This window comes from Solanum lycopersicum, chromosome 5 (genome assembly GCF_036512215.1).
Source record: "Solanum lycopersicum chromosome 5, SLM_r2.1".
Taxonomy (NCBI): domain Eukaryota; kingdom Viridiplantae; phylum Streptophyta; class Magnoliopsida; order Solanales; family Solanaceae; genus Solanum; species Solanum lycopersicum.
In genome coordinates, this window is record NC_090804.1 from 3,677,045 (window position 1) to 3,701,106 (window position 24,062).

Below are 24,062 nucleotides of genomic sequence, written 5' to 3' on the forward strand. Positions count from 1 at the left end.
GAAACGAATGAAGAACTATATAAGGAAACCTGAGTGAAAATTTCAGTAGGTAAGAAAGTGAAAATTTCACATAAATTATGGATACTTGTTGAGTGAATTTAGTGTCTTGGATGATCTTAGCATATATATGTAATACTATGGTCTAAAAAATGGGCGAAGGGAGGGTCTGAAATAGCAATTTTAAAACTTTTGGGAATACAAACTTTAATTTTAAAAATTCACGGGGCTTTAGGTATTTATGATTAGTTTTTCGATATAATGTAGGTTGTTATGTTACAAGAATTGTTAAATTAATGTTTGACTTCTCAATGAATGAGATTAAGTTTCACTTTTTAAAATTAGTACAGTATTAGTGAAATGAAATTTTGTATCTCCATAATAATAATAATAATAACTATAATTACTGTATTTTTGTTTTGGTGATCAGAATTTCTTGGATTTTAAAGATATTTTTGTTATCATAATCTATAAACAATTCGAATATTCCTGAATTCAAAAGATTACCTTTTTTAAATTTATTTTTTGTTATTTTCATTTGTAAAATATTGCTTTGATTTTTTTTTTCTTGAAGTTAAAAATTAATTGAAAACAACATTTATTTATGAGTTAAGTAAAATCAGTGTATATTTTTTTTCTTTCCTTTACATTTCAAGTTCAAAATAAAATTACATGCAATATGCAATCTTTTTCTCTTTTTGTTCGCCCGAGGTTTCTTTGTTATTTCTATTTGTACAAAAAGTAAAAACTATTCATTCACGATGTAAATTTGACAATTCAACCTTATTGGTGCTTGTGAGTAAATTTATTATAACTTGTCTTCTATTGCAACTTGTTTTTGTGTATATCAATTAGTTAAACAAAATTATTAGGTAGCAGTTTGTTATTTTACTATCCTTCTATTTTAGTAGTCACCATTGGAGTTTTACTTCTATAGTTAATTATTCTTCGATTTCTATTACTATCTATCGTTTCTTTTTTACTTTAATAAATATTTTATTTTGTTGTAGTTATTGATATGCTTTTTTTTTTGTAGTTATTGATCTGCTTTTTTTTTTGGAACTATCAGTTTAATTCTTATGCTTCCGTACTTATTACATTTTGGATAACTTTGATATGTTTTTTTTCTTGAATCGAAATCTACTGAAAACTACCTCTTAAATAAGAGTAAAGTCTGCATATCTACATCGAACATGATGTTGTTAGCTCATATTAGGTTTGGATTATGTACATTAAACATGTTGTTGTTAGCTAATGTTAGATTTGATCCAAAAACTCAAATTAATGATAACAATATGTTGCAACGGATTCAATTAAAGATAACTATAACTAAAATATTCATATCATAAAGAGTACAATAATAATCTCCACGAAAGTACAAATATATCTAAAATAAATAGAACCAAATACAAAAATGAATAAAAAACAAAAAAAACTAAGTGGAGTTAATATATATATATATATATATATATTGAACGACCCTTTTGGTCGTTCCAGTGCTAAAGCCTTGTGTTTCATAAAATATTTTTCAATGGGTTCTAATTGGATTTGGACTATTCATAATATAATTATGAAATTAGAGGGGTAGTTTTAATAATTAAGTTAGTTGATGGTTAAAGGAGATAATAATTAAATAAATAAGGGGTCACTTTTACCCCATTATATTATTAAGGTATACAATTAGGGTGATACCTGATCTGTAGAAAGGAGGAAATAAATAGAAGAAGAGTTGTCAAAAACAGATTGAAGAAGCAATTCAGGTAGAAACGTTTCTCCTTCGGCTTTCAATATTAGAGTGTAATCATAGGGATAGATTATTATATGGTAGGTTTTAAGAAGAAGGATGTAATGATTGGTCAAATTATAAGCAAAAACAATTAATTTTTGAAGATTAGGGTGCTGGAACGGTCGCATATGTTATATATTATATAGATGTGGAATTAGACGGTGAATTCTGCAGGAATTATGGTCTTGTTAGTTATAGAAAAAGGGGAATGTTTGTTTCTTTCTATTTTTGGACAGACTTAATGTCATTTAATTCTTTTATATTGTTTGGATATTGAATTCTTTCGATTGAAGTAATGATTAGCTAATCATTAACTAATGTCATGATAAATGCATTTTACAGTATATGATTGCCTATGGTTTCCGCAATTAGTGGCTTAATTTTAAATTTACTATTTACCATCATTCTATAAGTAGAGTTTTAGTATATTGTGATAGGTAATTGAATATTTATTGTATTGAATTACTTAAACTTCATTAAAATTATGCTAATTGGAAGAACTAAGACTTACCCTTAGGTTTAAACTTTAACAAAGTGATTACAGGATTAGGTGAATTGATGGGTATAGACTAGTCACAGAATAATCGGAGTGTTTATGGCCTTGTGAACTTACACCTTGTGTGATATATACTTGATATATTGGAAGGGTTCGGAAGCAATAAGGAAAGGAAAAGTGTTGGAGAAGTAGTTGCTTGACTCGGTTCTTCGGTAGAGGTAGGTTATGGTTTAATTCTATTTGATAGATAAACTCTAAATAGCGATTGATATGTATTGAGTGATATTGTAAAGTCTCCTACGTACTTGATTGTGTGGTTGTATGTTTTGATTGTGTGGTTTGTGGTTGGCCTAAAATTATGAGACTGTTGAAGTTCTAACCTTGAACCCTCTCTATTAAAATGACGCCTTGAATAAAGAAGGGTTGATGAAATAAAATAATGAGATAATTGGATCGGATTGTCATGTTTCGACACAATATTATGGGATCGGAGTGTCACGTTCCGACACGGTATATGGGATCGGAGTGTCACGTTTTGACACGATAACATTAAAGGAAAGGAATCTTGAATTAACTTAATATACTCAAACTCAAAGAACCTATTTCCCAATGAGTATAGCATAGAGACATGAGTCCTCATAGGTGTGCTTGATGTTGTGATGGATAGTGTACCTATTATGGTGTTGTTGTCAATGGTTCATGTGTCTGTTGTTTACCACCTGTTAAGTATTGTAGTTCATTTTATATTATTATTCAATATTTCTATTTTGAGTTGATCGATGATACCTACTCAGTACGTGTTCCTTGTACTGACCCCTACTTGTATTTTCTTCTTTGTTCTTTGTGGAGTGCAGCAAGTGTACCATCGACTTTAACTCGCCCTCAGCTCTAGTCAGTCTCCAGCACATCAGAGTTCAGGGTGAGCTATTATTTCTAGCTCGTGCTGGATTCTCTCATTCACATTTTGATGTCTTTGAAATTCGGATATGGACTATCTTTTTACTTATTTTGGTTTCTTAAATACTCTTAGACTTGGCAATTTGAGAAAAGATGTTCTTGATGTGATGAATTCCAGATTTTGGGGGTAATAAGTGTTAAACTTTAGAAGCTTATTTACTTGGTTACATTAATAAGTTTTGGATCTTCCGCATTATTTTTGATATTCATAGTTGAACTATTGGTAAATGTTGGGGTTTATAATTGTTGGTTCGTTCACCTAGTAAGTTAAGTGTGGGTGCCACTCACGACTCGTTTTGGATCGTGACAAACTTGGTATTAGAGCGTTAGGTTCGTTGGTCTCATCACACAAGGACAAGTCTAGTAGAGTCTTGAGGAACGGTATGGGGACGCCTTTACTTTTCTTCGAGAGGCTATAGGACTTTAGGAAAACTCTATTCTTTCTTTCTTTCATGCTATTACTTGGATCCAATTGGTATCTAGGTGATACAAATTGGTATCTGACATTCTTACTCTATTTCGCAAATGGTTAGAACTAGAGCAACAACTGTGCCAACACCAACATCGGCAAGACAGGGTGCGTTTGAGCCAACCATTGGGGCTGTAACTCGAGGAGGAGCAGTGGCAAGAGGCCGTGGTAGAGGTCGCAGGAGGACGCCCACTAGAGGCAGAGGACAAACACCTGGTCCAGCTAGGAATAGCACAATGACTCCTCCACCGACTGATGAGGTACTGAGAGAGGGTGAGGAAGGGGAAATGAGCAGGTTCAAGATAAGGAAGTACCACCCCAGCCTACCCCAGAGATGATTAATCAGGTTCTTACTTATCTTAGCAGGTTATCTGATCAGGACTAGACACATCCAGTGTTTTCTGCACCAGTACCTCAGGTTTGGGGGGTACAACATGCAGCTGCTATGTCTCCTCGCATGGATGCATTATTGGAAGTAGGCACGTTTCCTCGATTGACTACAGGGTTTATAATGACAGGTGATCAGCATGAACTTTTCATTAAGTTCTTAAAGTTGAAACCTCCAGTCTTCAAGGGTGCTGAATCTGAAGATGCCTATGATTTTCTGTTTGATTGTCATGGGCTGCTACATAAGATGGACATAGTAGAACAATTCGGTGTTGAGTTTGTGACCTATCAGTTTCAGGGGGGTGCCAAAATGTGGTAGCGGTCGTATGTTGAGTGTCAACCAGCACAGGTACCACCTATGACTTGAGCATCATTTTCTAGCTTATTTATGGAGAAGTGTATACCCCGAACTTTGAGGAATAGGAGGAGAGATGAGTTCTTGAGCATAGAGCAAGGAAGGATGTCTGTTGCTGCTTGTGAGGCCAATTTTCGTACACTATCCAGGTATGCTACTCAGCTTTGCTTCAGTCCACAAGAGCGGATTCGCCGCTTTGTGAAAGGATTGAGGTCAGATTTGCAGATCCCAGCCTTACAGGTAGCTGCTGCAGCAAAATCCTTTCAGGAAGTGGTTGATTTTGTGATAGAGGTAGAGGGGGTGAAGCCAGACGACTTCAACATGACATCGACATTTAAGAAGTTCCATAAGGGAGGTGAGTTTAGTGGTTCTTACTCCAGAGGGCAGAGTTCAAAAGGTTACCCAGCCCGTCCTATTCAGTCTTCATTACAAGCTTCAGCTGGGGGTCCGTCGCAGACCAGTCAGCCTTTTTTGAGTTTGGAGGTTATCTCCAGACTTCGTCATTTTCACACAGACCTATACTTGACTCCAGGACTTGTTATGGATGTGGAGAGGCTGGACATATTAGGAAATATTGTCCAAAACAGTGTTACAGATCCCCAGTAGTTAGAGGTAGAGGTGGTCATGGTAGAGGCTGCCATTCTGGAGGACGTGGTGGCCAAGGTAATGGTGTTCACCAATTCAGTCGGGGTGGTGGGCATATTGGAACTACTGCAACGTAGCTTGGTAGGGGCAATGTACAGACAGGTGATAGGGCCCATTGTTATGCTTTCCCTAGGAGATCTGAAACAGAGAGATCTGATGTTGTTATCACAGGTACTCTTTTGGTCTGTGATTGCATGGCTTCTGTATTGTTTGATCCTGGATCCACATTTTCATATTAATCTTCCTCATTTGCTACTGATCTTGATTTATATTGTGATTTGCTTGACATGCCTATTCGTGTCTCTACTCCTATAGTGAGTCTGTGATAGTTGAGAAGATGTATAGGTCTTGCCTTGTGACTTTTGTGGGGAGCAATACATATTTAGATTTGATTATTCAAGAAATGGTTGATTTTGATGTAATTCTAGGTATGACTTGAGTTTCTCCAAATTTTGCAATCTTAGATTGTAATCCTAAAACTGTGACATTGGCCAAGCTGGGACAGATCCGCTAGTGTGGGAGGGTGACTATATTTCCACTCCAGTTCGTATTATCTCTTTTCTTCGTGCTAAGAGAATGGTGAGTAAGGGTTGTTTAGCTTTTTTGGCACATCTCATGGATGATACTTCATATGTCAAGACAAAATAGTTGTTCATCTATTTCACTCTCAATTTCTTCAGTGATTTTTTCCTCAACTCCCTTTGCTGGATTCGAGTTTTTAGTAACACCAGTTGATCCATCACCCAAACACAGAAATTTGATCATTTTTTTCTTTATTAACTAGGATCAGTTCTTCAAATTCAAGCTTCTTAGACTTGTATCTTGCAGAAGCTTCATCAACACTGTCAAAAGTACCCAACCAGATGTTTTCTTTTTGATTGGGTATCTAATTTCAACTTCAAATTTACTATTTTTTTCTCGATCGAACACCACTATAATACAGTCTAGCACAATTCTTGTTCGATGTTATTTCTTGAGAATTCATGCTGGGAGAAAAAAATAAAAGGAGAGGGGGAAGCGGAGACGAAGGAGTGGAGGGCAACTTCAAAAAAAGAATTAAAAGGGAAGGGGGAGCGGAGGCGGACAGGTGGAGGGCAACTTCAAAAAAAAATTAAAAGGGAAGAGGGATGCGGATGGGTCGAGGTCAATTTGAATAGAGAAGAGTGTAGAAAAGCTACTTAAGAGATAAAAATGAACATACCAGGTAGGGTGACAATTGACATTTAGACTAAAATTTAAACAGGGGGATAATTGATGAATCAATACAATAAATGAGTCAAGATTCAATCACGTAAGTCAAATATTTAACAAAACACATTTTATATAAATTAAAAAAATAGGGGGCATAATTGTAACTTTTGATATTTTTTTACTATATGCACATCCATTATACTTATATCCTAATTTGAGAATGAGTTATAAAATTTCTCAATTTGATAGAGTTATCAAATTGGTATAAGGTGGATGAGAAGGAGGCGTTTATCTATAATCTTCTGTGATAAGAAGGTTTTATAAAGCTTGAAGGCAAGTCTACACAACGATACTTAGAGTAACTATGTTGTATAGGGCGGAGAGTTTTTCAGTCAAGAACTCTTATGTAAGAGTTCTTGACTAAACATCCTAATTTCTGCAACTCCAAACTTCTCAACGTAAGAGTTCTTGACTGAAAAACTCTCCACCCTATACAACATAATTACTCTTAAGTATCGTTGTGTAGTCTTGCCTTCAAGCTTTGGTAGCACCTTCTTATCACAGAAGATTATGGATACAAGCCTCCATTTCATCCACCTTATGCCAATTTGATAATTCTATCAAATTGAGAGATTTTATTAATCATTCTCAAATTAGGATATAAATAAATAGGATATGTAGGTGGTAAAAAATCCATCAAATGTTACAATTTCTCAAAAAAATAAATTGCCTTGAGAATTTAGCTAAATTTTTTTAAATTTATATAAAATGTGTTTTGTTAAATCTTTGACTTAGGTTAAATTGAATCTTGACTCATTTATTGTCTTGATTCTTTAATTATGCCCCCCGTTTAAATTATAGTCTAAATGTCAATTGTCACCCTAATATGTTTGCTTATATATATATATATATATATATATATATATATATATATATATATATATATAGTACTTCTCATTTTTATCTCTCAAGTAGATTTTCTACACTCTTCTCTATTGAAGTTACCTCGGCCCCTCCGCCTCCGCCTACCCCTTCCCTTTTAATTTTTTTTTTGAAGTTGCCATCCACCTCTCCGCCTACGCCTCCGCCTCCCCCTTCACTTTTAATTCTTTTTTTGAAGTTGCCCTCCACCCCTTTACCTCCGCCTCCCCCTTCCTTTTTTTTTTCTCCTAGCATGAATTCTCAAGAAATAACATCAAAAAAGAATTGTGCTAGATCGTATACTGTTGGTGTTCGACCGAGAAAAAATGATGAATTTGGAGTTTAAATCAGACATCCAATCAAAAAGAAAAACATTTGGTTGGGTACTTTTGGCAGTGTTGATGAAGCTTCTGCAAAATACAAGTCTAAGAAGCGCGAATTTGAAGAATTGATCCTAGCTAAAAGATCAAAAAGTGATCAGATTTCTGAAAAATCCAACAAAAGGACTTGTTCGGATGATGGATCTAAACAGAATTCATCAACTGGTGTTACTGAAAATTCGAATCCAGCAAAGGGAGTTGAGGAAAAAATCACTGAAGAAATTGGGAGAGAAACAGATGAAGAACTATTTAAGGGGACCTAGGTAAAAGTTTTAGAGGGCAGGGAAGTGAAAGTTTCACATAAGTTAGGGGTTTCTGGTTGTTGATAACTATGGATATTTGGTTGGTGAATTTAGTGCTATAGATGATCTTAGCATAGATAAGTAATTTTATTGTCTAAAAAAGGAGAGGAAAGGGGTCCAGAATAGCAATTTTAACTATTGGGGGTACAAATTTTAATTATGGGAACTTTAGGTCTTTGAGATTTGATTTTCGATATAACCTATGTTGTTATGTTACAATAATTGTTAATTCAATGGTTTAATTCTTGATGAATGAAATTTAAAAAAAAAATTAGTATGGTGATAGTACCAGGAAATTTTATTTCTCCATTATTATTTAAATCTATTGTCTTTTTATTTTGGTGATTAAAATTTCTTTGATTCTGTGATATTTTTGTTATCATATTCTAAATATAATTTGGGAACCTTAAAGAGGCTTGAACTTGCTTGAATTAGTCATAATTAAAAGGCTTGAATTTGCAGAATTAGTCATAACTAAAATGCAACAAATCAAATTTCATAAAAAACTGATAAAAGAACTTGTTCAAGTGATGAATTTGAAAAAAAATCATTAGTGGGTGTTACTTGAAAATTGAATCCATCAAATGGGGTTGAGGAAAAATTCAAAGAAGAAATTTGAAATCATACAGGTGAAGACCTATTTAAGGAGACTTGAGTGAATATTTTAGAAGGTAACGAGGTGAAAATATCATATAAATTAGGTGTTTCAATTGTTGATAATTATGGATGGGGGAGGATCTAAAATTCTTAAACTTTTGTGGAACAAATTTTGATTTTAAGACTTTCAGGGGCATTAGGTCGTTATGATAGTTTTTTCGATATAATCTATGTTATGTTACAATAATTGTTAAATTAATGTTTAACTTCTCAATGAATGAAATTAAATTTTATTTTTTTAAATTAATATGGTGTTAGTGAAATAAAATTTTGTTTCTCCGTAATAATAATAAATATTGTCTTTTTGTTTTGATGATTAGAATTTCTTGGATTTTAAGACATTTTGTTATCATAATCTATAAATTATTCAGGTACCCTTAAATCTAAAACATTACCGTTTTTAGTTTAATTTTTTTTATCATTTTCATTTGTAAAATATTACTTTGAATTATTCTTTTTGAAGTCGAAAATTTATTGAGAACAATTTTTTATGAGTAAGAGTAAAATCAGTGTATGTTCATTTCTTTTCTTTACATTTCAGCAATAAAATTACAAGGAATATGATATTTTCTTCTCTATTTTCACCCTTAGTTTCTTTCTTAGCTCTATTTGTAGAAAAAGAAAAAAATATTCATTCACAATTTAAATTTGACACTGCAACCTTAATAGTTCTTGTCAGTAAATTTATTTTCACTTGCGTTCAATTAAATTTGTCAAAAATATATGAATAAAATCTAAAGAAAAAACCTTTAAAAAAAAAAAGAAGAAGAAATTTTTTCTTTAGCCAAATGAATTGACTCGCCTTAGGTCTAAGAAGATTGATTAGCCCAACAAGCATTTTTATTGGTTTCATTTGTCCCTACATAATCTTCTATTATAACTTGTTTTTGTGCAGTGTGTAATTTTATTATCCTTCTATTTAGTACTCGTTGTTGGAGTTTTACTTATGTAATTTCTTATCCTTTGATTTATGTAACTGGGTATTGTTTCTTTTTATTTTGATTAGGGAAAATGCACCGGTATCTCTTCAACCTATGTTCGAAATTTCAGAGACACACTTATACTATACTAAGGTCTTATTACCCCCTAAACTTATTTTATAAGTAATTATCTGCCCCTTTTCGGCCTACGTAGTACTAGTTTGAAGAAAAAAGTCAACCACCATTGCGCCCACAAAATAGTGTCATGTAGACAGAAAATGGATAGAAAATTATTAATAAAATAAGTTCAGGGAGTAATAGAACCTTAGTATAGTATAAGTCTGAGATTTCTAGCATAAATTGAGGGGTACTTGTATATTATCCCTTTTGATTATCATATTATTTTGTTGTAGTTATTGTTTTGTTACTATATATCTGTTGTTTTCGTTACAATCAGTTTGATTCTTATGCTTCTGTAGTTTCTTTTTTGGATTGTTTTGAAATGTTACTTCTTGAATCGAGGATCTACTGAATTGGATATGTTGTTGTTAGCTCATATTAGGTTAGAATTGAACATGTCGTCGTTGTTAGCTCATATTAGTTTTGATCCAAAAAGTCAAATGGATTATACCAGTATGTTACAATGTATTAAAATTAAACGTAGTATTAAAATTAAAGGTAAATGGTACTTAAATATCCATATCATAAAAAATATTGTAATAATCTTCGGAAAGAGTACAAAACTATACTTTCAATAGTCTACGGATGAAACTAAAAAAAAAAGATAGTTTATTTTAACACTTATCTCTCTATATAATAATTTATATTCTCGTACAAGTTAAAAAAATTTCTGACAAACCAAAAAGGTTTAGGGAAGCAACGATGATATTCATAATTATTATTAGTACTTTTTAGTCCTTTCATATAAATTTCTGACTTCGTTACTGTGTTGATAAAAGTAAAATGTAACAGGTAGATGTGTTGTTGTATAGGACAATAAGATACTCCATTTTTTTTTTGTCCGTTTAAAAAATATAAATTTTTATAATAATGTAACATATCTTTATTATTTATTCTATAATGAATGATATGATTTTATAATTATATAAATATTTATAAATTTAACAATTTAATTCTTATCCAACTTTATATAATTAAATCAAGTAGAGTATTATAACATTAAATATTGACTATAATGTAATAAATTGGAAAACTCCAACTCTTAATAGGGAATTTCAGTTAAATATATTGGACCTTGATATGTTTTTTTTGTTTTGTTTTTCATTTAGAGTTTAGTATTATTTTTACAATTTAATTAGTTTAGATTTGTATAAAAAAATTTATATACATTTTTAGAAATTATGAAAAATAGTTTGCGATCGAATTATCGAATCGAAAACAAACAAAAATATCTTCTATAAATAACTTGACGAAGGTAGGTCAAATAAACAAATGCATGTCCATATAGTTATTATTGCAATCTAAACAAATTCTCTTCTCAATGACTTTAAAGTTATTCCAAATTATTGATATTTTATGTATCCAATCTCTTTCTTTCTTCTTTTTAGTTTAATTTTTAATATTTTCATTCTACATTTATTGACATAACTTCTTATAATTTACTTGAATTAATAGTTGAGTTTATATAAGGAGAGAAATAAAAAATAACGTCGATGAAGTAACATGTAGAGGCGGATTGAAATTTTTAATTTATTAATTTTTATATTTAGGACAAATCTTTTTATCTTTCTAAATAAAACTTATATATTTACAATCTACATAAAATATTACTAAAAATTCAATAATTCATAGTAATATTTACCCAAATAAGTGAAAAGATAATATATTTCATTTAACTCTCGAAATTTAAAAACCGTCACATAATATAGTGCTTTTTTCAATTGTCCTATCCCATTAGTTAGAGTATACGAATTAAATTGCACATACCTACACTGGCATATACATTAATTTATTTCATATAAATTAAAAAAACACATACTCTCTAATTACAACATACAATTAGACTAATTAAGGAAAAGACATGCAAATTAAACAAAATCAATGAAAATAATTAACACACTTAATTAACTAAATTCATGATTTAATTAAAGATAATTAGAGCCTAACAACATCTGGAATATCAACAGGATATCTGTCAATACAATCAGCCCATGGATTATGATCATCTACTGGAAGCTTGATTGTTTTATTACACTTCCAAACAGCACTGTTACACTTAAATCCACTCCCAAATGCAATTTGCCAAATTCTATCGCCTGTCGAGACATAATATATAATAAAATAATTAAGTGTTATACAAAATCATACTACTTTTTTTTTTATTGTAACGGTTTAAACTTTTAATTGATATAATCACGTAATTCAATGTTACCTTTCTTCATTCTCCCCTTTGCCTCTATGTAACTCATCTCGTACCATAGTGACGACGATGATGTGTTACCGAATCGATAAAGTGTCATTCTCGAGGCCTCAACATGCTCCGTCGATAGCTGTAAGTTGTTCTGTAGTTCATCTATTACCGCCCTATTGAAAAAAAAAAAAATTGTCTCAAGTACAATCGACTTTAATATTTCATATGTTGATAACGGGTCGGTAAATAAATAAAAATATGTACTTTATGATTACTTAAGTTTTTCTTTTTTTGAGTTAGTCACACATTTCAACGTGTAAATTTGATAAGATGGCCACACTCACACATCGAATCAAAATTTAACATAAGGATACACGAATGACATGAAAAAAAGAAAAAAAGTTATTTTATTATCAATACTTTATCACGCTTTAATCTTTTTATCAAAATTAAATAAGAAAGAAATTATGAAGATAAAAAAAAAAATACTTCACTTTCAATAAAATTTGAGTGATTTAAAGAAGTAAAAAAAAAAAAAAGGAATACCTTCCTCCAGCGTGTATGCAAAAATGTTCAAACGCTAATTTGAAATCCGGAATATAAGGTTTCATATTAGACTTAAATAATTTTCTACATATGAGCGTAAGAAGGAAGAGAAGTTGTTCCGAAGCGGGTAGAACAAGTGGTCCAATTGTTGTGATATTAGATTTCAATGCTTCACCAGCAACTTGCATGAGATCTATACACAAATTTATGCCCACTTTCCCCTCAGGGTCTTCTTGTTGTTGTACACACCTAAAAGATTTATCATCGCCACCTTTGAGTGTTCTAACTATGTGTAATAGACGATACTTAGATCGACCTCGATCTGATTTTTTATTAGACAAAAGTATGGCTGCACCTCCCATTCTGAATAGGCAATTTGTAAGTAACATCGATCTCTCTTTACCTAAATTGAAAAATAATATAAATGATGAATCGGAGTTCAAGATTACAAAACTTTATGAGTATTAACTGAATTGAATGATCAACTCAAAATTTTGCAATATTTGTACTTGTTTAGTAAAGTTATACTTTGACACATGTACTATGATCTAGATTCACAAGTTTTATTTTCTTAATAAAAGAATCCGAATTTAGTTAAATACTGTGACATAATAAAAAAAGGAAAAATCGAATTACTTCCTTTGTCTCTCATTTTATGTGGCACTTTTTCGCATTTCGAGATTCAAACAAGTATATCTTTGACCGTGAGTTTTTCACAGATCTTTTTAACATTTTCAATTATCAATTATATATTGTGACTTATTGTACTCTTTACGTAGTTTACTAAATTTCGTTTCAAAAATTCTGAAGTTTCCGTATGCAAATGTCCGGTCAGAGTTAAACTGTTTGACTCTCGAAAATGTGACGGAGGGAGTACAACCCAAATGCCTTGGAGACATCTAGTTTGACAAAATGTGTATAAATAGTGTATATGGTATACTAGATATACATATAATATACATACCGATACGCATCATATACAACTGAAGTGTATAGGTAAAATGTATATTTCAAACCTTGTTGATAAACTAGATGACTGAAGAATATGTTTACCTAAATAGCCATTTGGTGTGAGAATCTCAGTGCTAATAACCACAGCATTTGAATTAGGATATTGTTGAAGTATATCACGAGCTAAATCGATGGATATTACCCCTGCACTACAGCCCATTCCAGATAAATTAAAACTCTTTATATTACTCCTTAATTTATACTTGTTTATAACCATAGCCGAAAGTGAAGGAGTTGGTGAAAAGAGGCTACAATTGACAACAAGGACATCAATGTCTTTAGGTTTTAGCCCCGTTTTCGCCAAAAGCGAATCCATAGCTGAAAATATAACTAGTTCAGCTTCTTCTCTAGCCAAATCCATAGTAGGAGTTGGTGGAATATAATGCATCGGGGGGGGTAATGCTGTTTCTTCACTAAGACCAGAACGTTCAAGTATTTTCATTTGAAAACGAACACTTTTGGGTTCAGTTGACAAGATCAGGTGTGCGTGTTCCATAAAGGATGCAAATGGTATACGATTTGTAATAGGAGGGAGAAAACACGCGTAATCTACTAAGTATATAGTTCTTGGACGTGACATTATGTAACATGTTGTTACATAAGTTACGAGGAATAATGAACAAACTAAGTGAATTGAAGTAAAGGAAAGTGAGTTGTAAAATTTGATAAGTTCATTTGGATTTGATTGAAGAAATTGAATTAAAATTGTAGCCATAATTGGTACTAACAAAAATGTTAAAAAGTTGTTCACTAGATATTGGTAACCTAATTTGATATACCTTAGCTTTATTGAATGAGAATTTTCAGGCATTTTTGGGATAATTTGGAAAAGATGAATTTTTTTTTTTTTTTTTTTGGGAAATATGAAGAAAAAAAATGATTTGTTTCACTCATATAGTTAGAGAAAAAATATAGAGAGTGAAGATATAAAGACTACATAAAGAGTGGACAATTTAATGTTGTGGTCATTGGTAGATAGAATGATTTAAATGATAACTAATTTTTGTGGTGCACCTAATTAAGATGCATCTTTATCTAGTTAACCTATCTATAGTACAAGGTGAGTTATGAGCATTTATATACTTTCAAAAATAGCAGTATTTTGATCTTAAAACCTAGCGGAATATATTATTTTTCGTCTTTATATTAATAGTGAAATATATTATATCTGTACGGCAATATATTATATTTGTGCGGATAATGTATAATAAATGTATTCTATGTAATATAATACACTATATTCACGCGCATAATGATAACAAATATATCGTATTTACATTTATGCAATATTCTTGCATATTATATCCACAGATATAATAAGTGTATTTGTGGACGATAAAACCCTAACTCTCTCGTATGTATAGTAATCTTTTTAAATTATCATTATTTTCGATAATCATGTGCTCTTGTATAGTTTGTTAAGTCACTTAAAAGATTCAAAATTATTGTGAAATTCATCGTTGAAAATAAAATTTAGATAATAATATCTCTAATTAATTATGTAATACACAACAACTCCAACATATATGTAATATATAATAATACTCAGGAAAATTCGTAGGAATTTTATTTTCCTACAAATTTTCATACTAATACTGAGGAAAATTTTCATATAATTCACACTTTTTTTTATGTGATAATGTTCCGAAATTTTAAGCTTTTACATGTAAAACTTCAATATTAGCATGTTGAAATTTAATTAAAAGACAGGGATAAGACCGAGCATTCATGGTCGGAATTTCAGCAATACACCTTTTTTAATGTGGATTTTGTTGCCCTCAAATTAAATTTTTCTATTTTTATGCACCTTTTGTGCTGATATGGCATCTTCTATCAAGTGAAGTTGAATACATGTATAACACTTGCCTCCACGTGTATAGATATATATTTTTAATAAATTTGAAATTCTGAAATTTCAATAGTATAAGTTCGAATTCTAATACAAAATTGAGGGGAAATAATGGTACAAATGTACAATAAGTGGTGCTTTATATTGAGAGATACAAATTAAATTGTTTTTATTTGACCTAGAACTGATATTAACAAATTATACTATAGTATGATACAAATCAAAAGAAAATACATTATGTATAAATTCAGTTTTTAACTTATAACATGTACATAAGTTATGTAAAATATTTTCTATTTTAGAAGGTTGTGTATTTTTTTTAACCCTAAATATTTTTTTCATCTTTTAATTAAAAAAACACTTAAATTAAGTGTACAATTTAATTATTTAAGTCATGTATGATAAATATTTAAAGCTTATAAATGAAAATTAGGTGTAAAACGATAAATTTAGATGGGTCCCCCTGTTGTAAATTAAAGGCTAGTATTGTCACTATTGCGTGAAAAAGAAATGAGCAATTATACATTAACAAGGACTAAAATGTGGACCAATAAGAAAAAATTAAAATTAATACTACTTTTAATTACCAAAGTGTCATAGGTCCCACTGCTCCGAACAACAGAGACGGATCTAGAAATTCAGTTAAAAAATTAATGAATAAAATATTTTAACTTATATATACTAAACTTTTGAATAAAATTTAAAAAGTATCATATTTTTTAACATATTTTGTGAGTCTCATTTAATTATATTCAAAATTCACATTAACATAATTACTTCTTGCTAATGGTTAAAGAAGGGAGGACGAAAATTGAACGTAGGATATGACAATTTGTTGATATTAAACAATCGACAATGGAAGATTGAAGAAAAGGAAGAAGAAGAAGAAGAAGAAGAAGGAAGAAGTTATGGAGAGAATTTCTCCCTCATGCTTTTTACAATGTATTAACTGACTATTACAATGTATAATACTCACATATATATACAGTTAGCTAATTAACTAACAATGTAAATGAACCTATAACAAAATGACAGCTAGCTAACAAACTAAACAAGCCACATTAACAACTAGTTAACTAACTAATTGAACACTAACAAACTAGTTATTCAACTCTTATCAATACTCTTAGCATATTCCTCAATACACCCCTTCAAGCTAGGAGATATGAAGATGTTCTTCATTCCGAGCTCGGAAACCAGATATTCATGTTGCAATCGACTAAGTCCTTTAGTCAGTACATCAGCAGGTTGTTCAGAGGTAGCCAAATGTTGAATGGATATATCACCTCTTTGAACCTTTTCTCTAATAAAATGACAATCAATGTCAATGTGTTTTGTCCTCTCATGGAAAACAGGGTTGGATGCAATTTGGATAGCAACAGTACTGTCACTATATACAACAATAGGCAAGACAGTAGTTATGTCTAATTCACGAAAGAGACCAAGTATCCATGTAACTTCTGCAACAGTAGATGCCAGACTTCTGTATCCTGCTTCAGCAGAACTCCTGGAGATTGTAGACTGTTTCTTAGACTTCCAGGAAAGTAAAGACACTCCAAATGTAACCATATATCCAGTAATGGACCTTCTAGTATCAAGGCATGATCCCCAATCAGCATCACAAAATGCTTGTAAAGAACCACAATGCTGAGCAGACAACAAAACACCTAGGCCAGGTTGTTGTTTAATATATCTAACAACTCTAATAGCAGCATTCATATGATATTGCTTGGGAGCATTCATGAACTGACTTAAGTTTTGAACAGCATATGATAAATCAGGTCTAGTAATGGTTAAGTAGATCAATCTTCCAACCAATCTTTGATACTCACCAATATCTGATAATATAGGATCAGATGTAACTCCTACATGCTTGTCAAAAACTACAGTAGTGAGCTTTCCATTCAGTTCAACAAGTGTGGCAATAGGTTTAGATCCACCTAAACCCAAGTCTGAAATAATCTCTAAGGCATACTTTCTCTGATGCATGAGAATCCCTTCATTGTTTCTTGCAAATTCTATCCCTAGGAAGTATCTCAATGATCCTAGATCTTTGATCTTGAAATTATCCTTTAGTACTTGTTTGGTGTCATTGATTAATGTGATGTTACTACCAGTGACTAACAGATCATCAACATAAATCAAGACAATCACAATGCCTTCACAAGACTTCTTGATCAATAGGGAATAATCCAAATGGCTTTGCTGAAATCCAGCAACTAATAATGCCTGAGTCAACTTTACATTCCACTGTCGTGAAGCTTGCTTAAGTCCATACAATGACTTAAGCAACTTACATACAGGTTGATCCCCTGCATGCATATGAGAAAATCCTTGAGGTATCTGCATATAGACTTCTTCTACTAAGTCACCTTGCAAAAATGCATTATAAACATCCATCTGTTGGACATCCCATCCTTTAGATGCAGCTAGAGTAAGCACTGTTCTAACTGTGACCATTTTAACAACTGGAGAAAATGTCTCCTGGTAGTCTAAACCTTCTTGTTGGCTGTATCCCTTGGCAACAAGTCTGGCTTTGAATCTCTCAACTTCACCATTTGCCTTGTACTTAATCTTGTACACCCATTTGCAACCTACAGCCTTTTTTCCAACAGGTAAAGTCACTACCTCCCAAGTCTTATTGTCTTCTAATGCCTGTATCTCTTCTTTCATAGCTGTGACCCACCTCTGATCCTTGGCAGCTTGATGATAGAACTTAGGCTCAGTGTCGATTGAAAGATTAGCAATGCAACATTGATAAGAGGAAGACAAGTTACTGTAATCAATGCTATTTTTCAGTGAGTACAAATAGTTGGACTTTGATTTGGACTTGAATGTAGTAACAAAATCCTTTTGCCAAAGTGGAGGCCTAGAAGTTCTAGTTGATTGTCGTCTGTTGGAGCTCAAAGATGAATCATCTAGAGTTGGTTGATCCTGTTGATGATGATCCTCAAGACCATTGTCAAATGCCTGTCCATCAGTATCAATGGGATCATTTACATAGTCAAGATCATCAGAGCTGGCTGACAAATCTGAATATTCATTAGATAATACAGTATCTTGTATATCATCAAAACAATGAGTTTGAAAAGGAAATATAGATTCATTAAAAACCACATCTCTACTGATAAAAAAAACTTTATTTTGTAGATCATAAAGTTTGTATCCCTTCTGTGTAGTGCCATAACCCATAAGTACTGACTTGATGGCTCTAGGACCAAATTTATCAGATCTCAACAATGTAGTTGCATGACACAAGCATCCAATGATCTTCATGTAGGACAAATCTGGTGACTTTCCAAACAGCATTTCAAAAGGAGACTTATTAGATAACACAGTGGATGGAATTCTGTTGATGATATGAACAGCAGCTAAAGCACATTCTCCCCAAAACTTGATTGGGATATTGCCTTGAAATCGAATAGCCCTTGCTGTCTCTATTATATGTCTATGTTTTCTTTCCACTACACCATTTTGTTGGGGTGTATATGGACAAGAACTCTGATGTATAATACCTTGAGAGTTAAACAACTCACTCACCTGAGTATTAAAGAACTCTCTACCATTATCTGATCTAAACATTTTAACTTGGACATTGAATTGAGTCTTAACCATAGCAAGAAACTGTTTCAATATGGTAGAGACATCAGACTTAAGATGCATGAGATATATTCATGTCCATCTAGAGTAATCATCAACCAAAGTAAGAAAAAACTTCATTTTATTATGAGTTGTAATCTTGTAAGGTCCCCATACATCCATATGAACTAGATCAAAACATTGTGGACTTCTAGTACTACTATTATGAAATGGTAGTCTGACTTGTCTAGCTAATGGACAGATATTGCAACATGTCAACTGAAAAATCCTTTTTATTAGCAAACATGCCTATCTTCCTGATAAAACTCATAGGGATATGACCTAGCCTTTTATGCCAAACTTCACCATCAGCAGAATTCTTCACAGCAGTCATACTCTTATGTTGTCCAATGTTTATCAATTGAGGTGACTTTAAAATGTATAGGCCACCATTTTCTTCACCAATCTCCTTCACTTTCCCAGTGAAGAGATCCTGAAGAATAAAGAAATCAGGATAGAAAATTGCACAACAATTCAACTGCCTAGTAAGTTTAGCCACTGAAAGAAGATTAAAATTAAGGTCTGGCACATATAAGACATTCTTAACTACTTCACCTCCTTGTAATTGAGAGCAGCCTGAATATGTGACTTTTGTGGAATCACCATTTGGAAGTTGAACATGTCCTGAACTCTTCACTGTTGATCCATGAGTTAGTAGATCTTTAGTTCTCACCATATGATCAGTTGCCCCACTATCAACAATCCAATCAATACTAGAAGTTGAAGGAGTAAACTGAGAATGTCCTGCAAATATACCTGTTGCATTGGCATTACTATTGGTAGATATTGTATTCCCTTCATGAATCAATGACTTGTTCATCATCTGCAGAACTTGTTGATATTGATTAGGTGTAAAATGTTGAGTTAGAACAGTTCCTGAACCACCTGAACCTGAATTGATTCCATGTTGTTGTAACATCTGTTGTGAACCACCCCCCTTAAACTGCTGCATCTGATTTACAACATTACTATCAGTTGAGCTACCTGAATTGTTAAATTGAGAGTTGTAGTCTGTTGTCATAATATTTGCTTGTCTCTTCCCTTTATAGTTGGTAGGATAGCCTATTAACTGATAACAAAAATCCTTCAGATGTCCATGTTTGTGACAGTGAGTGCAATACTTCAGTTTGTTACATTCAGCTCTATTGTGGCCTCTCATATCACAGTGATCACAATACAAGTATCCACTTCTCTGCTTATTGATTTTCACATTACCACTTCGATTATTCTGACCATTAAAATTGTTTCCTCCAGATCTACTAGTAAACAAAGCTGTAGGATCCATTTGCCCTCCTAAATTGTATTGATCTCCACTTAACTCTCTTTGACTTTCATCTTGAATTATCATATCATAACATTGATTAACAGTTGGAGGTGTATTCATCATAAGAGTTTGACTTCGAGCATGACTATAATTGCCATTCAAGCCCATCAAAAATTGCAGAAGCTTCTGTCTAAGCATGCTATCAACATATTCTTTAGATCTTTCACAATTACAAGATGGAGGAGGGACAATTGAATCAAATTCATCCCACAAATCTTTCAACTTTGAATAGTATATTCTAGACATATTAACCTTGTCAAATCGTTCCTTCAGATCACTCCATACCAGTGATGCATTAGAACGAAATAGAATTTCACTCATCAATTCCTTACTCACATTGTTCATAAGCCATGAAAGCACCATTGCATTACATCGATCCCACTGCTTCTTCTCAGAATCGACTGTGTAATCTTCACGTTTGATGCTACCATCAACAAATCCCAATTTATTCTTTGTTAGCAGTGTCAATTCCATTGCCCTGCTCCACAAAGTATAATTCTCCATCCCTACAAGTTGAATGCCAATTTGAACTGCTCCAGTAACATCAGAAGAAGACAAATACAGGGGGTGTGTGTGATCGATTTTACTGGTCATTTTATTTCTTCCGATCTACAGATTCAGAGATCCAAATGAGCCAGAATTTATCAGAGATTATACTCCAACTCTGATACCATGACAATTTGTTGATATTAAACAATCGACAATGGAAGATTGAAGAAAAGGAAGAAGAAGAAGAAGAAGAAGAAGAAGAAGAAGAAGGAAGTTATGGAGAGAATTTCTCCCTCATGCTTTTTACAATGTATTAACTGACTATTACAATGTATAATACTCACATATATATACAGTTAGCTAATTAACTAACAATGTAAATGAACCTATAACAAAATGACAGCTGGCTAACAAACTAAACAAGCCACATTAACAACTAGTTAACTAACTAATTGAACACTAACAAACTAGTTATTCAACTCTTATCAATACTCTTAGCATATTCCTCAATAGGATATCCATTTTCATATTTTTTAAAATTATTTTATGAGAAATGATTTTTTAATCTGAGTCGAGAATCTATTAAGATATAAATTTCCTCAAATTGAAGCAAGTAAGTAGTTTCGATACATTTTTTTTTAGATTTCACTTGTAAAAATTAAAAATATACTGAATATATAATTGTTATTATTATTATTAAAGGTAAGAAAAGAGATTTGAATTAAACTTCAAGAGATTAAAAAAAATAAGGCTAAATACATAATTAGATTCCTAAATTTGTTGGATATTTTCCCTCGTGTACCTCAGGTATGCTATTTTCCTATTGAATCATTAAACCACCCATAATTTATTTTTTTATACACCGTTGGCTGATGTGGAACTAGATTTTGTGAATGATATTGATAGAGGACACATATGTTATTCCAGAACTCATTAGTCCAATTAATAGTGAAAATGTTCGAAAATAATTGTATTTTACTTCAAATTATTTGAACACATTAGAAAACTAATAAGACTAACACACATTTTATCTTCATTCCTTCGATCAAAATCGTTATAATATGAACATAATTGGAGGCATATACAATAGAAAAGCCGATAAAAATCAGCCAACATTATTTAAAAGGAACAAATTATGAGTGATTCAATGAATCAATAGAAAAATGATGTAATTGATGTACTTGAAAAAAAAAATCCAACAAGTTTAGAAATCTGTTTATGAGTTTAAATAATAATACTGACAGGTCCATTAATTATTATCCAATCAAGCTTAAAAACATTTGCATGTGTATTCTGCAGATATTGTGACATTACTTAATTGCATGATAGCTTGACGTACGTAAGAAATACTAAAATTCAACTATAGAGAGACTACTATTTAGATTGTCTTTTGTGGCCCTGGTGACGCCTAGATCAACATGTTATTGTTTGTTCGACGTGATGTCTTTGTTCATCTAAGAGTTAATGAGTTTTAACTTTTAAAGAACTTATACTCCACTAAATATTTTAAGTTCAGTTGCTATATGGTAAAATTACGAGTCTGGAGTTTAAAGGATATAAAATATTAATAAAAATTTTAAAATGGTATATAAAATTTTATATTAACCAAGACGACAAAATCGCCGAAAGAACAGCGATTTCCTCTGTCGAAAAAAGCACAAAATGTGATTTTAAAAAAAAATTAAAAGAAAATCTCTACCTAGACAACGATTTTCATTTTTAAAAAAATTAATAAAATCGCTACCTAAGGAAGCGATTTTCTTGAAAACATTTTTTTAAAAAATAAAAATAAAAATCGCTGCCTAGGCAACGATTTTCTTGAAAAAAAATCACATTTTGCAAAATCGCTGCAGTAGCAGCGATTTTACTTTTTCTGGCGAAGGAAATCGTTGTTGTTCCAGCGATTTTGCCGTTTTGGTTGATATAAAATTTTATATACCGTTTCAAAATTTTTATTAATATTTTATATACTTTAAGCTTCGAACTCGTAAAATTACAATCTAAAGACCAATTCATTTGACAATGAGATATGTTGAATTAAGAGAGATGAAATATATAAATGTACTACTCAATTATAATAAATTTATATAATTTATAAATATTTAGTATGAGTAAATTATTTTCACAAAATTATACTTTCTTAGCCAACAAAACATTAACTACCTTTGCCAACTATTGAACGTACATGTAACTTTCAAGTTCAAATGAATTATTATATCACAAATGTATTTTCCATACGTAAACTTATAATTAATAAATGAATAAACTACATTTGCATGGCTTTTAATTTAAAATTCACAATTTTATGTGGGCTACACAAAGTCACAAATGAATATAAATTGCGTGTAAATATATATATATATATATATATATATATATATATATATATATATATATATATATATATATATATATATATATATATATATATATATATATATATATTGCGTGTTGAGTAGGAAACCCAAAGTATTTAAATTTAATCCAAAGTATGGTAGTTTTTGTTTGGTGATGACCTCCTTTTAATCATAATCACTGGAAGCTACTCGAAAATCAACTAAAAATATTGATTAAAATATATTAATCGGAGGATTAAGAATTTAAATTTTATTAAGTCTATATACTACACAATTTATTAACAATTTGAGTTGATAAGTTTGAAGTTTAATAAATTTCTTAATACAAACATATACAAAGTAAGAAAATTTGTAACTCTATCTACCTTAATTTATATAATATTGTTTGATCGGAAATAAAGCTTGTTAGAGAAAAAAAAATAAGAAAAAAACACTACGTAATATACAGAAAATCCCTATATAATCTTATAGTCATAAATAAGTTACGTAGAATGTTCTTAATTAAAAATAAATAATGAATGTCATTATAAAGTAGTTAATCAATATCGAAAGATGTCAATCTTTTTTTTCAATAGGAAAAAACGAGAAAATAATATTACAAAAGAAGAAACGAAAAAGAGATTATTACAAAAAAAGGGTAAAAATTTATCTCCATCCAATATATTTCTAATACATCATAATTAAGATGAGTATATGTAGCACCGAAGTTTCGGTGAAGAGTAAACTCATGATTGTAGGGCATATTTAGAGTGGTGTTCCAACAAAATTTTCTCCATACTCATGGCTCAAATTCGAGACTTCTGATTAAGGATAAAGCAGTCCATCACGACACCACAATCTATATCGATAATTTGTCCTATATTAAAAGGCAATGAAGCATATCTTCTTAGTTTCAAATTAGGTTTAACTTCAAGTTGTCTAGGATCAAACTCTTTCTACTTTTTTCATAGTAGTACTCCAAATAAGGCCTTCTACATACTTCCTTTAAGCATACTTAGTTAAGACTTTTATGT

General features: G+C 31.4%; 1 protein-coding gene across 1 annotated transcript; it reads right to left on the reverse strand.

Moving 5' to 3' along the window:
- Nucleotides 1-11,393: 11,393 nt before the first annotated feature.
- LOC101252583 (3-ketoacyl-CoA synthase 6) lies at nucleotides 11,394-14,319 on the reverse strand. The gene is made up of 4 exons (XM_004238874.5): nucleotides 13,434-14,319; nucleotides 12,381-12,783; nucleotides 11,856-12,007; nucleotides 11,394-11,739 (listed from the first exon to the last, which is right to left on the reverse strand). Exons 1-4 carry the CDS (start codon nucleotides 14,200-14,202, stop codon nucleotides 11,579-11,581), a joined length of 1,485 nt encoding a protein of 494 aa, XP_004238922.1. The 5' UTR covers nucleotides 14,203-14,319; the 3' UTR covers nucleotides 11,394-11,578.
- Nucleotides 14,320-24,062: the final 9,743 nt, after the last annotated feature.

Excerpts from the sequence above, each read along its gene's own strand:
- LOC101252583 (XM_004238874.5), bottom strand. The coding sequence starts at position 14,202 with ATGCCTGAAAATTCTCATTCAATAAAGCTAAGGTATATCAAATTAGGT. Across the intron at positions 12,008-12,380 it reads TGCATACACGCTGGAGGAAG|GGCGGTAATAGATGAACTAC; the intron begins GTATTCCTTTTT and ends TTTTTTCAATAG. Across the intron at positions 11,740-11,855 it reads AAAGGGGAGAATGAAGAAAG|GCGATAGAATTTGGCAAATT; the intron begins GTAACATTGAAT and ends ATGTCTCGACAG.